This window comes from Ctenocephalides felis, unplaced genomic scaffold (genome assembly GCF_003426905.1).
Source record: "Ctenocephalides felis isolate EL2017-DRISC unplaced genomic scaffold, ASM342690v1 CF-g0.4_SCAFFOLD_01170, whole genome shotgun sequence".
NCBI lineage: Eukaryota > Metazoa > Arthropoda > Insecta > Siphonaptera > Pulicidae > Ctenocephalides > Ctenocephalides felis.
The window spans coordinates 48,950,481-48,967,389 of record NW_020537324.1 but is presented as its reverse complement, the minus strand read 5'-3'; the positions used below and the strand labels follow the sequence as shown (position 1 = coordinate 48,967,389).

The following is a 16,909-nucleotide window of genomic DNA, read 5'->3' as shown; positions in this document are numbered from 1 at the left end:
AAATATTCAAAAACGTAAAAATATATAAAACTTTTCATTTTTTATTTTTTTGCGATTACTATAACTACTCTACGGAAAGTTAGGTAAACAGTAAATGTAGGTAAAGGTTTGAAAAAATATAATATGGCTTAGTTGAAACAATGATGCAAAATTTTACACAGTTGCTTTATAAGTTCGAATGCAGTCTATGAAACGCTTCAATAGTTTGAGTTCTCAAAAAAATGGGTGAAAGTCACGACAATTACAGCTATTAATTTGCCACAATTACTGCCAGATTTAGTAATATGTGCTAAATTTCCATTTATGTACATTGAAAACTAGCACTTATATTTCTACCAAGTTTCTTTAGAGTATTGTCTATAAGAAAATATATTAAACAAATATGGAAATGATACTATCATTTTTTAGATATTTGTTGGTTGCGCGAGAAACATATAGAGGGTAATAAAATTTGTAATTTTTAAACTTTAATTTTATTCTGCAATCTATATATATTTGTATTTAGCAGAGAATGCTTACGAGTTGTTACAATTAATTGTTTAAAAATTAGTATCCCTCAGTAGCGTAGAGCTAATATAATAAAAAAAACACTAAAGACAAAAGGGGAGGAAAACAAATGAAATGTAGTAAATTGAATATTGTAAATTGAACTACATAATTATTGATAGCATGGTATAAAAAAAACATTTGATCAAACTTAATTACTTATAGAGTGTAGTTTCATCAGTCTGCTTCTATCTATCAACGTAGAAATACTGATAGTCTGACATGGAAAACATAAGAAAGATGAAAACTGAAAATCATGACACGAAAAAAAAATGTAATGAAAATTAAGTAGAAACAAGGCAAGAACGTGCCTGTTGTCTATATATTAATAATAATTATTATTATTTATATATTTAACATTTTAACAATACACACCTGGATTGTTGAGTTTGTTCATCCACCACTGGGAAATAGCTGTCTTACAGCCGAATTTGGCCTTAAAATATTTGATGTCGTATATAAAGTACTGCCACCTCCGACTAAACGGTAATTTCCAAGTGCGTTATCAACAGATGATTCTTTCTGCCGTCCTTTCTTCTTCAACCGGTTGTCGTTTCAGGTTCGATGAAGTCTCGTCATCGCGGTCCTCGGATGTTCCATGGAGGGTATTGTCATTTTCTTCGAAAAATCGAACTGATCTACGACTTGCATTATCGTCATCGGAACAAAAACTAGTAGCATCCTCCTGAATTACATAAAAACATATAATTATATAAATAAAAACATAAAATTATCTGAGAAATTTCTAATGAAATAACGCATTACTATAGTATTGATGTATAAGTTCGGTTACTTTTAAGGCGACTCTAAACAAATGAACCAATAAGTAAATAAATAAGTAATTTTTTTCATGAAAATGTTTGTGTATACTTAATATTTATTGCTTCAGAGACAATTTATGCTAAACAATGATGAATAAACTACTAATATTTGTTATTATGCATTACATTGTATAAATATTAGAGCAAACTAAAAAATAAATTTACAATGTTAAATTACTTTATCAATACAATACAAATTTTAACTAGCTGTAAGTGGAATTCTGTCTTGAGGCAATTATGGCATCGTGTCTTAAGGCAAATTGCTGGTGAACTTCCCGTTGAATACTGATATATAATATAAAATAATAAAATAAAATCTGAAATATTTTCGATATAAAAAAAAATAAAAAAAAAAAAAAAAAATGGGACAAAATTTTTTTTCCCAAAATCAATTATTTTGTTAAGACAAGCTGAAAGTTCTTTGAATCATTTAAATCGGACGCTTAGTTCTCTCAAAAACTGCAATTTTTTACATATTTAGCTCCGTATCTTTGAAATGGCTGGGCCTGCTTTTGCCAAAAACTAATAAACACTTCTCCCAATCGTTACTAATTGAATGTTTTTAGATCATTCAAATCGGATACTCCGTTCTCTCAAAAAATTCGTTCTATTTTCTGCACTCTTTGCTCCGTATCTCCGAACCGGCTGGACCTGCCTTTGCCAAAAACTAATCAGCTCTTTTCCCTATCAATAGGAATCGAATGTTTTTGAACCATTCAAATCGGTTGATCCGTGCGTCCTAAAACGTGACTGGAAATTGTATCCATACATACATACACACACACACACACACACACACATCCATTTTTTCTGAGGTATGCCAAAACGTTCAGAAACCTTCAAAATGTCGAGAAATGTAAAAATTTTCAATTCCGATTTTCGGCCCATTACAATAACTTACCCTACGGGAAGTTAATAATAGCATTTTTTTTTATGATCTATTATATAAATAACCTTCCATAAAATTTTCAAATTTTAGATTCAAGATAAATATATCAGTATTTAAAATAATGACATTGCACATACACACACAATTACATTGAATTGAATTTTGAATAAACTTTCTTTGATTTGGCTAATTTGACTTGATTAATAATATAATTTGATAACAAAGTTTTTATTTTAGAATATATAATTTGCATTCATGAATTAATATTAAGAACATAATATTTTAATGAATTTATACAAATACGTATTATATTAGGTATGATGAATTATGATGAAGATAAACAAGAATCTGAGCGATATTTCCGATATAATATTATTTTATGTATGTATTGTTTTCATATTTTGTTCTAAAATAATTATTATGTATAATAATATTTATATGTATGTTTATAATTGTATTTTTTAAATGAATAAATAAGCATCAAAATTTTATACTGAATGTTTTCTGAATAAAATGAAAAGATCATATTTTAAATCTGATCATAAATATGCAACTCATATTTTTCATTTTATATTGACAAATTATCCAATATTTTAATTATTGTGATATCCTATACAACATGTATGTAAAAACATTTTTTAAATAAAGTTATTTTTAAATTCAAATTTATGGAATCATGATAAATTTAATAGATCACACAGTGTGATAATATAAAGCGTCACCTATTAAATAGTGTGAATCACACTATTTAATAGGTGACCATATTTTTTTAGCTCTCCATAAAATCTCCGAATAGTAGAATCAGGATAAAATATATCTTCATTTAAAATGATTATATTACGTACATACACGATCATCACACACACTTACATTGAATTGAGTTTTGAATAAACTTTTTTGATTTGGCTAATTTGACTTATTAATATATAATTTGATAACAAAGTTTTAGAATATTTAATTCGCATCCATGAATTAAATTATGAAGAGAATATTTTAATGAATTTATACTAATGCGTATTATATTACGTATTAAGATTTATGATGAAGAAACAATAATATGAACGATATTCTCGATATAATATTATTTTACGTATGTATTGTTTTCATATTTTGTTCTAAAATAATTATTATGTATAATAAAATTTATGTGTGTGTTTATAATTGTATTTTTTTAATGAATAAATGATCATCAAAATTACATTCTGGATGTTATATTATATTATATAAAATGAAGAGATAATATTTTAAACCTGATCAACTCATATATTTTCATATTATATTGAAAATTGAACAAAATTTTAATGATTGTGCTACCCTATACTACATGTATATGAAATCTTTTTTTTAATTAAGTTATTTTCCAATTTAAATTTATGGAATCATGATAAATTATTAGATCACGCTATTTAATAGGTGACCATATTTTTTAAATTGAACCGGGACAGCAATTTTTAATTATGAAAATCCGTGACTGATGGTGTTTTAGTTAAGGTAATAACAAATGCTATTAAGGATATAATAAAAAAACAGTTTCCTATATTAATATTTTTTTAATGAGAATTGCGGACTTTTAGTGAGAACTTTATTATTCTATTAAATGGAATATTTCTTTATATATGATTATTATATTATACCTTATATTTTTCAATCTAAATGTTTTCTTCGCTTTTGATCCTTGTATAAAAATCTATCCAATTTTCTTCATAATTAATTTGACAAAAATAATATTTGTTCATTTTTTTACAATTTTTGTTAATTTGCCTATTAGTTTTCGAAATAACCGGAAAGAAAGATTTAAATTCGGGACAAATATTATTTTTAGACAAACCCGGGATACAAGGTAGCAATCTGGGACTGTACCAGCCAAACCGAGACGTATGGTCATCTTACATTTAAAAGAAATAAAATGGAGAGGCTACTTTATGATACACTTATTCAACTGCTTTCAAAAAGCAATTAATATATGAAGCATTAATATTTGGTAGTTGTAGTTAATTTAGCGAATAATATGCGACATTTTTTATATGCTTTCAATCTATATCAATTTTTTTGAACATATATAATATATATAATTTATTTAAGAGTTTTTATATATATTTTTTTGTTTTAAAAAATAGTGGAGTAAATTTTGAATTTTTTTAAAAAAACGCTTTTATTTTTTTTTCATCACCACAAAAAGTTAAAAAATGACAAATCTATAATAAAAATACGATAAAATAAATAAAAATATAGATTTTTCAAAGCGCAATATTGAAACGTATTTTTTCATATAAAAGCTTTAATCGGTTATCATTCTAACAAGATAACCATCAGGTTTACTCTTCTGGGATTTTGATGAAACTTAGCATAGTTGTAGAGTTGGCTGTCAAACCGAACACCTTTAAATATTAGAGTCCTATGAGAAGTGGTTTAATTAAAAGAAATTAAATAAAAATGTGTCGAGATAGCCGAGTGGTTGCCGCGCTTACTTTCCCAAATGTCTATGTAACACAACAGCCAAATGTCTATGTAACACAGCAGCATTTTTAAAGTGTGCTTACTGCAATACATTTTTATTTTTTTCATGCTTTTATGATAAATATCATCCAGCAAATTATAAGCCTTGAAGTTTTTATTTTATATTATTTATTTATGTTTGATATTTTGATAGATTAATTTAAACAGATATCATTTATAAAAAATATTTTATTTTATTTTATTTTATCAATATGCATTGCAAATATATTTATTTTCAGAATGCTTTCATAAATATCTACTATTATAAATTTCACATATTTGTGTAGTACATGTAACAAATTAATAATTATTATTATAATATTTAACCAAATAGATGTAAAAATAAATAAAAAAAATATTCTGGCGGAATTCGAACTGGCGACTATGAGCCTAGGCCTCGAACAAAAAGTTGAGAATAAGCGCCGCAACCACTCGGCTATCTCGGCACATAGATATGAAGCGCAACGCGCGGAGATATAGGGCCTAGCGCATTATTCGCAGTTTTAATCAATTTTTATTTAATTTTTATAATTAAACTGCTTCTAGGGACTCTAATATTTAAAGGTGTTCGGTTTGACAACCAACTCTACAACTATGCGAAGTTTCATCAAAATCCCAGAAGAGTAAACCTGATGGTTATCTTGTAAGAAGTTTTTCTCCGTATTTCGAATCAGCTCGAAATCAATCGAATATATTTTTTACTGGTAGATACTATATAACAAATTATGATACATATATATGATACATACACACACACACACACATATATATATATATATATATATATATATATATATATGTAATTATATTATTATATAAACATACCTGTGGTAAATCGCTGGTGCTTTTCCACAGCCTTCCACCTTTCAATATTCCATTCAACGAAGCAGCCACTGCATCCACGTTCGATGTAACATTCGCCGCTCCTGATGAATTCATCGTGGACGAATCCGTAACATCAGCCCCAGCAGCAGCGGTAGAGTTCCTATTGCCTGCATCTGCGGAGGCCTCTCGGACTATTCGCCTCTCGGTAACTGCGGTCATTGTGACTGTTTCAACAATATAGCGCTTTGATTTAGTTTCTAGAAAAGAACAACGTCCGCAGACAAAAATACCCTTCGTTAGGTACAAGTCTCGACGTAATCTTTCTACTTAAGAAATTAACCATTTGAAAAAGACTTTAACGAAAATGTAACTAAGCATGATATCAAAAGTAACAAAAGAAATATTTCGTGATAATAAATAGTAAGGTGCGTGCGCACAATAAAGCTAATAGGCAGTAAAGCATAAATGGTAAAAAGTAATTTCTATAAATGCTCCAACATTTTTTTACGGCCCTTTATCACGTTGAAGAGGGATTTAAACAGTACAAGTAACGCACTAAATCCTGATAAGAAATTTTAAACGTAATATATTTAATATTTTGTCTTTTTCTGTTTCAAATTTATCTATGTACATGTTTCTATAATGCCACAATATTTTTTATTTACAGCATTTATAAGTAAATACACACTAGTATGAAATTAGTGGCTCTAAAACAATAAAAAATAGAATAAAGATCAAATGATAATTTTAATAATGATATAATATTTTCATTATGTATATATTTTTCACAAATATGATTTGTTTTTTTTCGCTGTAATTGAAAAATGACTGGTTTATTATAATATAGATCAATTTCCTGTAAGACTAACTGAGAAATTTTAACTGTAATACTAACTGAGATCTACAAGAATATAATTTGCTTAATTCAATAATCATGTCAATACAATTTTCGATAGATTTATAAACTAGTTGGTTTGGTATGTAGCCTTGAGGCAAGTTACATGAACTTTCCGATATGTTTACTTAATCAATAAAAAATAAATTAATTTATGAGTCATTAAAAGTATTCCGAGTGGATTTATTACACAAAATTGAAAACGAACGAACACTTTGAGTATTTGAGTATTTTCTAAAAACAAATTTTCAAAAATCAATCGTTTTTATAATAGAGCCAGTTTTTTGTAAGACTTTAATTGTTTAGTATGTTCATTAAGACCCAGTACTATCATCGTTATACCAAGTAAATCCTCTAATTGTAATAATAAAAAATGTCAAAATTATTTCTCAAACTATGATAAATTTTTAAAATTATACTACTTGTCGTAAGGCCGTAATATTTCAGTAAGTTTTATAAGACCCTGATATATATCGCCAAAAAAATACCATAAAAAATGGGCTTAAATTTTTTTTTCAACAGTTAATTACAAAAAGACGGCTCGGTAGATTTTCACCTAAAACTAATCAGTAGCATTCCCAACGAATATCTTTCGAACAGTTTTTGATTTTTTAAAATCGATTCGGTAGTTTGAGCTTAAATGTGGCAGATCGTCTCACGTAACTGACAAACGATAGTCCTCATTGAGATACATCAAATGGCTTTTAAATTTCTGAAATCGGTTCAGGCGTTTCTGAGAAAACGTTGATCAAAGGTCTAATTTTGACAAATGCCAAAAGAACGATACTAATTTTTGCAAACTTTGATGAATTTTTAAAGCTAAACGAGTTGTCGTAGGGCCGTAATATTTTAGTATGATCTAGAAGACTATGGTATCTACTGTCAAAATAATAATAATAAAAATCGCCGATTTTTTTTTAAACTTTATTACAAGAAAACGGCCCGGCCGATGTTTACCAAAAACTAATCAGCACGATTCCCAACCAATATCTTTCGAACGGTTTTTGAATTTTCAAAATCGATTAAGAATTGCGGACTAAAACGTGGACTAAAAATTTTTCACTTTTCTGCGATTTACAAAGAAACGGCTTGGCCGATCGTCACACAAAACTGGGAAACGCTAGCCCTCATCGAAATACATCAAATGGCTTTTAAATTTTTGAAATCGGTCCAACCGTTTTTGAGAAAAAGACGATTTACGACAAAAAATCTGTTCACATACACGCACATACACACATACACATACTTTTTCCAAATTTGGTCTCATTCGATTTAGAATGGCTTGAAACGTCGAGAAAACATAAAATTGGCAATTCGGATTTTTTTATGAAAACATAAGCTTCTCCTTCGGGAAGTTAATGACATGGTTGTCAAGAAGAGTAAAAAACATAATTTAAGATAGGACCCAAAAGAAAGAAAGGTAAAGTATGTTTTTACGAACAAGTTTACATTATTGCATTGAGACAATAACATGATCCGTAGACCGCATTGCTTTTAAAGAGTCAAAAGTAAGATATTTTGTTTGATTTCTTCATTCGATACAGGAGCAACCATTCATATGTAAACTCATAGAGATTTTGAATTTTTAGGAAAAATAATAATGATAGCAAAATTTAAAATATCATGAAGTCGATGTAAATGCAGTTATAATTAAACCGTAAATTCATTCTAAGCACATTGAAAATATTATGTTTAATTTCAAAGCGAGAGCAAAATTATTTACAAACACACAGTAAATTGTTTGCATTGCTTTCCAAGTCTATTGGTCACTATTTACTAACAGAAGTATAAAGAAATTGTTCGCATAGCAACATTATATCGTCATATATATTTTACTTCAACTAGTACCTATATGAAACCCTCCAGGGACCAAAGTCATCAATTTAAAATATAATTACATGAAAAATGAATTTCATATCATTTTTATGGTTTGACATATTAGAAAGAAGTCTTATTCAAACGTTAGTGAACTGCTAATAAAGATATAATTTTGATAGTATTATAATGTACACAATTTATATAAAGCATATAATTATCGAGTTAAATGGTGGGAAGAGGATAAAACTCAGATCAAAGTCAGTGTAAAGTAGATGTAATTTTCATGGTGTGAGAAAGTTTTATTTTACATCATTATCGGTTTTTATTTTCATTTTTATAAAAATATAAATATTTTTAACAATGAAATGTGTAATATTCTTGTTGTCTCGCAGTAGAATGAATCGACTTGGCAGATTTGGTTCGATTTTTTTGGAAATCATTTCTATAAGATTAGTTTTTGTTTTAATATACGTAATCAACTAAAGTTTAAACTTGGAAGTTTTTATAGAAGCTTTCGATGTTAAATTAAATGATCTTTGAATTATATTAATGGTGCAAAGGTGTCACAAATTTACTTTACCATAAAGAACAATATTGGATTTTCTCTCGATAAATCAATATTGATCTTATTTGCTCTTCCAGTTGTTCATGTATCCGTGACTCCCATTTAATACAAATGCAGATAGATATTATTGAGTTATTAAGCTGAAGAGGTGGATTGTTATGATGTTTTAGCCTAACAATTTTAGGTAATGAGATTAGTAAATATTGATTTTGATATTGCATTTTGAAACCCATAACTCAAGTACAGACAAATAATTTTGAACCAGCTAATTAGCATTTGCAATATCTGCATAATTTGGAACATAGTTATGCCATATAATAGACATATTTATGTTTGAAGCTTGTTCGAATAAACGAATTTTGAGATTTAAGGGCAATGTTATAGTAAGGCTGGGTTACGTGTCATTTTTCATATAAAATGATACCAAAAATTGTCAAAATACTGGGTGGTTGTTGTGCTGTCAAGCGTTTAAATATAAAGCCTAAACTAGAAATCACTCAAAGGTAAAAAAAAATCGCACCTTTCCCATGTGTCTTAATAACATATGAGTGAAGTTACATTTAAATACATAGCATTTTGACAGTTATTAGTACCATCTTAAATAAACAGATAACATTGCATAACATTTTGGTCTATTTTACGGCAGAATTATCCCCGTAATTTAGATAATTCAAATGTTTTTCTGAAATCAGTCTCTATAGGATTGTGTCTTTTTAGTTTCTATGATAAATGGTATTTGTATTATAAACGTCATTATAATGTATTTATATTGGTATTGTACATGGTACTAGTATTATATGGTATTATAATATATTTACATAAAATTGAAAGTGTTCGTTTAGTGTTTTTCAAATATTATAAATAGAAACTGTGTAAATAATAGTATTCTTTTTTAAGATTATTTGCTAGTTTTTTGATGGTTGAAATGAAAAATTTAAGTTAAACTTAAAAAAACATTGTATCCAAGCAATTCAAGTCTTTTTATAAATATTCGTATTTGGTTTTATAAATATTCAATATTAACTTGGAGTAATAAATGTTAAATTGTCTTAATACTGCAAATCATTTTTCCTTTTTATATCACATTTTAACATCTATGCAACATTAAAGTACTTATACCTACATAATTTCGTAATATATGAAAAATAGCTGGTTTTGCTTGATAAAAAAATTAAATTACTTGATGTAACACTTTTTTTTATTTTTTATCAATTATATGTGGTACATCGATTTAGAAAATTTACAGTTGCTATTATTTTCATCAATCACATTAGTCAATATAAATTCGCATTATTTGCAAAAAAAATTCAATACATTTCCATTTCTTGAAATGAAACTAGTTTAACACTCTCTCTAATGATGTTAATTATCATAATAATATATTAATAACAAGAGTAAATCATTAGTAGAAATTGAAGTAGAATAGCTGTTACAATTTGTGATGTGAAATGATATTAAATGAACTTTCACAAAATGAAATAATAAAGATTCCCAACGGGAAAGTGAAACGCATTTAACACCGTTATATTTATATATTTTTTAATAAAGAACATTGAAGAGATGTAATATTAAGCTTACAAAGTCTATTTACGGTTTGATGTTTCATTATTATATAATGATTAATAAAATGTATTTTAAGTTTAATTACTTGCGCTAATTTACACAAATTGCTATGTTATTTTTAAAAATATCATATCCAAGGTAATTAAGTATATAATAAAACATTAATTAATTTATAAGAAATGATTAATATTTTCTTTCTTGCACACCCATATACAACCCACGCGTATTTTAGTTGAATGTCAGAGGTTATGGACTGTTAATGAAAACCTTTCTCAAAAGTAACATAACACATATCTGTTTTCCTGCTGATTAAATTATATTTTAAAAATAATTCTGATAGAATTTTTGCATAGAAGATCCAAAATTTATCAATATGAAATATATGTGAGAATACTTTTATAGAACATGTAACTAGAAGGATAGCAATGGGCTTATTGTAGCAAAAAGTAGTAACAGACGTTTTTCAATAGGCATTACATTATTATTATCAACTCACTTTAAATTTTATATATCTCATTTCACTCTTTGATAATGTGTTACAATTATTGTGATTGGTAAATTGTTTAGATAGTTGTCTGTTAATAATTTAAGATAATTACACCTGATGTTACTTGAAACAAAGCCTTGGGGCTAAAAAATTGGATATAGAATTTTAGTTCACGTTGACTTATGATAACAAATTATATGACAGAACACTATGTTTTATTTGTATTAATTATAGCTTGCATTGATGTACGAAAATAATTACTTAGAAACAAGGCGATATTCTTAAGTAAAGAATTATCAGACGCATTATTGTATTTTGGTGGTTGGTAGAAAAACCAGCTCAAAATACAGAGTAAATTGTTACATCGCACTTTTTCTAAAAAATAATTAATTGTGAAATAATAGTTTTCAAAATGACTAGTTTTTAATTTTCAAGGTTTAATTTTAGCAATTTATATAAATATTTCAAACATATAAAAATGTTAAATATTTAAAATATAAAAAAATGTTTTAAAAACTCATCATTTGTATAACCGTTCTACTTCATTCGAATTAAAATTTTATTATTACCATAATATTTTATAATAAAATTTCAAAGCTTTTAATCTAATAGTTGAAACATGATTGAAGTTAGCCTTCTTATAAAAATTTCGTAAATTCATTTGTACTAAAGTCAAAATTTTGTTTATAGCTTCACAAAAAATACCATAATATATTATAAAGATTGACTTTTTGAAATATTATTGACATTTGAATATAGTACCTAATTACAATCTAATAAACAAATCAAGAAGCTTGATAGACAAAATTTCTGTTCAAAATTAAAAAACTGAACTTCACAAAAATGCGAAATATTTTAACTTTGACAATATTACGAAACGCCAAGCACAATAAGGAGAAATATTTTAATTTGCAACCTGGAATTCAGTCCCATACTACATAATCTAAATTAATTATTCTTATCATAATTAAGTCATCTCAAATTCAATTCTCAGCGTGAGATAGTACCGTACCGATCTAAATAAGCAACCAGCAGAAAGATAGAGATAATTTATATCGAAATATTATTGTAATTAATACAAAAGCTAATAGACTTGGAGGAATCTGCAGTTAATTTTGATATTAGTTAGTAATACAGTAGGTGATAGTTTGCGCTGATATATGATATACGTATGTCTACAGCTACACATATCAATCTAAATGAAAATCGTATATCTACTGTATTTATTTTTACTTAACTTAAATTTTTACTTTAATCGCGTGTGATCCTTACGCGCACTTTTTTTTGCTCTTAGTGAGACTTTCATAGTATTTCTAGATAGTAAAGATCAAAAGTAGATAATAAATAGATAATAGTTTTGAAATAATGATGTCCTAACAAAAAAAGATGTAGACTACATAAGAAATAAGTAAAAACTGTGCAGAATTGTTTAAAAATTTCAAATTCAAATAATACGTAAAATATTTAAAACTTTAATAGTTATAGTTATAAATCTATTAAACAAAATCGATATCGGGTTAATAAGAAGACAAGGGATTTATGACTCACGAAAGTTTGAAAACCTATTCTCTAGATAGCATAATTTGTGAAGTCAGGAATTCAATTTTAATGAAATATTGGAAGAATATCATTGTGAAATTTTTATGCGCATATTATTAAAAAATCTTCTGCATGAACTAATTGATTAAGTAATGTTTTTAATTTTTGTGCTTGATAAAAATTGCATTACTAGATATGAACATTAAAAAAAAAACATATTTAAATTTCAATATTACAAGTTTAAACCGAACTTCATAAAAGGTCGCTAATATTTTTATCATTTTACAACCAATATATTTACTATAACAAGGGCGTTAACCAGAAAGAGCATATAAAGCATTTTTCTAAGGATAAAATGTAAATCTAGAATCTAATATTTATGTTTGGCAAAAATATGTTAATTCAAAATTATATTTTATTTTGTTTCTTGTATTTGAAATCGTTACATGATGAATAAATTACTTCGATTTCGATATTTTCAGCATGAGATAATTTGGTCCATATTGTTCCAATATGTAAAGTTCATATTGTTTCACTATTTGAGTATATTTATTTAATTGTGACCGTGCTGATAAGTAGACATATAAATAGATTACTTACATTTTTCGAATGAAAGTTAGGCCAAAATATCCTTGAAGTCACTTAATATAATACGTGCCAATAGTAATGAAATTGATTATCAAATCTTTTTCACTAACCAGTTTCACAAAAATATGTTAAACACTGATAACGTATATAATACACCGAATATTGCACTATATTGATATGTTTTGATATATCTAACTGTACACATATGTATATATATATATATATATATATATATATATATATATATCTGTATATATACCTATCTGAACACACAAACACTAAATCCCGTAGCAAATCGCTTAAAGGCAGATTGGACTTTAAAAGGATCTTCGAATATATAAATGTTCAAATAACACAACTTTGATCTGGCAATGAAAATACATACTTAGGTATATGAATTCAATTTATTACGAATATATTGAATTTTCTGTGCCCATTCGACAAATGCAGAAATATATACACACACGCCATTCAAATCTCGTATCTCAGAGCGTAGCAACTCGTAGGCGTATGCGCCTGGAATAATTTTCAAATGGCATCGAATAGAATAAACATCATGTGCAAAAATTCTACAACGAGATGTTCGCTATCGCATCGACGCCGTGAGAATACTGATATAAATTAGCATAATTAAAAAAAATACACCGGCAACTGACTGCATACGCCATTCACACGATTATATGCCGAACGCTAGTGTTTCTTAAACATAGCGGATTTTTTCGCCGAGACCAAGTTAGTGAGGCAGCTGGTAGGCATTTTGTTCGTCAAAATTTTATTCAACAAAATTATAACCACTATTTTACATATAGAGACGAGAATTTACATAAAAAGAATCCTTATTTTCCAATGATACAGTCGTGAGTAGATACCCTATCATTTATAATAACCAAAAATATAATTAAACGAAATTGAAATTTTTTACATATCTTCACGTTTTGAACGTTTCTGAACATTTTGGCATATCTTGGAAAAAATTGATGTGTGTTTATGGATACAATTTTTTGGAGCACGGATCAACCGATTTGATTGGGTCGAAAAACATTCGATTCTTATTGATAAGGAGATGTGCTAATTAGTTTTTGGCAAAGGCAGGTCTGGCCGTTTCCTAGATAAGGAGTTAAATGTGCAAAAAATGGCAGTTCTTGAGAGAACTAAGCATCCGATTTGAATGATTGAAAAATCTCTCTACTTGTGTTGACGAAACGATTGCTTTTGGGTAGAGCAAAAATTTCAAAATTGTTTTTTTTTAATTTCCAAAAATTTCTGAACATTTTGGCATACCTAAAAAAAAATGGATGTGTGTGTATGTATGTATGAATATAATTTTTCGTCCACCTTTTCGGGAGCACGGATCAATCGATTTGAATAGTTCAAAAAACATTCGATTCCTGTTGATAGGGAGATGTGCTGATTAGTTTTTGGCAAAGGCAGGTCCAGTTGTTTCGGAGATACGGAGCAAAGAATGCAGAAAATAGAAATCGAGTTTTTGAGAGATCGGAGCATCGGATTTGAATTATCCAAAAAACATGCAATTCGTAATGATGGGGAGAAGTGGTGATTTTTTTTGACAAAGGCAGGTCCAGCGGTTTCGGAGATACAGAGCTAAATGTGCAAAAAATGGCAGTTTTTGAAAAAATTAAGCGTCCGATTTGAATGATTCAAAGAACTTTCTGCTTGTTTTAACAAAATAATTGCTTTTGAAAAAAAATTTTTGTTTAGTTTTGTATTGCTGACTTAAGTTCTAATATACTTTAAACAAATATTTTCATTTCTGCAATTCACTTTATATAATTCTTATAAATATTAGACAATGTTACAATATTTATAATAATCTATTTGAAAACATTTAATATTCCTCGAACATTTCGTTACGATACGGGAAGTTCCAGCAATTTGCCATAAGGCACGATGCCATACACGCCACTACTTTTTTCTTTTTTTTTTTCTTCTTCATTTTTTTTGTAAAAAGACTATAACAAAACGTTCCTATGAACGAAGAATGTGAATTTTTTAGAACAAGTTAGAAAATTTTCAAAAAGCAAAATAAATTTAATTGAATGTAATGTACCTTAGTAAACAGATGTACAGGTAGACTAGTAAAACGGTGAAAATTTTGACAGATAAAATTATGGCCTGGTTGATAGGTAAACATATGGATTTATATACAGATGTACACAGGTGAACAGAATGATAGATGAGCAGGTAGACAGGTAGACACGTAGACAGGTAAATATGTAGAGAGGTAAATAGGTAGACGGCAATAAATGTAGATAAGTCGACAAAAGGTCAGGTCAGCAGAAAGATTGAGAGGTAGGTCATACAATTATTTATAATATTATTGATTAAATCGATTATTTACATATCGAGAAGTTCATGCAACTTGCCACAAGGCAAAATTAGACATGCAGCTAGTTTTTTTCTTATTTTTGGAGAGCAGTCAAAAATATAACTGTTTAACGATGTTGCTTTTTAGAAGGCAACCAAACGATTGGCCCATCTATATTTCAGCTTTATTATTAAAATTTCTCTAATATTTTTAGTTCAATACAGAGCAATGCCGAAAAGAGCTATTTTTCTTAGAAACATATTTAAAACTATATTCGCAAGTAAAAGCTGATATTTTGTTTATAATTGGTCTTGTTTGCAAGATCATGGCTCTTAACGCAGAGCCACGCCGAAGCCGCTGAATATTAAATTAGACATTATTTTTTCATACACTATATTATTAGAACAGTATCTATAAATAAGTTTCGGACAGTTATAGAAAAGTTTTCAGAAGAAAAGTAGAAACTAATCTTCTGAAAGCATCGACAATAGTCAATAAAAAAAATTCGAGCTTTTCTATCAATTTATGAATTTATAAAATAATATGAAAATAAATTAAAACCTTTTGTGCTCTATAATCAACATTTATTTGTAAATTTGGATTTGATGAAAGATTTAAAAAATGTAGAGAACATTCTTAGTTCTTGCACATACATGTGATTTTAATTTAAAAAGTGGGTAAATAATATATATTTAATTGCGAAAAATAGATCTTCGACGGATTCCAACGTCAATTATCTATTAATGCGTTTCATAAAATGTATCAAATGACTTAAATATATAAACAAAGGCTTAATTCAGACTCGCACCATTAAAAATTTTTACTTTCAATATTTCTCTGATTTGCTCTTCGTCTACTAGAAAAGAGTAAGACTCATATCTCTGAGTTTCTCTCGCATTATTATCATTATTATATCGTATCGTTAACTTTCATTGCTATTTCGGTTATATAGTATGAAATCAACGGATTGAGAAAGTAATTCTTGTTTGCATTAGTCTATGTGAACATAATATCTATAATAAAATGAATAATTTATAAATTTAAATAAGGTGGGATTCAATTTTATAGGCGTAAACTATGTTCACACTTAATTTCTTTGTGCGAATGTTTGTAAATACATTTTTATAGTACGGATAATGGATGGTAGGGCTTTTGATAAATTTTATTTCCAATTAAGCTAGTAATTTAATATTTCATTAATAATTAATATGTTCTTTATTAGTAACTTATGGTATTATGACGGCTATACTAATAAAGTTGTTTTGCATAGAACATCATGATATGGAGTATAGGTAAAAAGGTCCACCACTAATATCTCAACAAAAAAAATCAATATTTGAATATTTGAAAGCAGAGGATAAAAGATGTATAACCAATCACTACTTTAATTCTCAGGTCGTCGCAATTACATATAAAAAAATCATTTTAAAAGTTTTGTAAAATTCCTTAAAATTAAAAATAAGGCCCGATGGCTCTCTTGGCCCGATGGCTATCTCATTTTACCCATCCTGAGAGGAGAAAAGAACCCAATGACAAACTTTAGAATACAAT

The 16,909-nt window shown here is 27.5% G+C and overlaps 1 protein-coding gene across 1 annotated transcript in view; it reads right to left on the bottom strand.

Annotated features, from left to right (window-relative positions):
* Window positions 1-1,051: 1,051 nt before the first annotated feature.
* The window catches only part of LOC113367339, a 148,759-nt gene continuing 132,901 nt past the window's right edge, over window positions 1,052-16,909 (bottom strand). The window contains exons 4-5 of the mRNA XM_026608949.1: window positions 5,578-5,801; window positions 1,052-1,231 (exon numbers count right to left, since the gene is read on the bottom strand). Of these exons, the coding sequence (XP_026464734.1) occupies window positions 1,052-1,231; window positions 5,578-5,801 (404 nt within the window). The remainder of the gene's footprint in view (window positions 1,232-5,577; window positions 5,802-16,909) is intronic.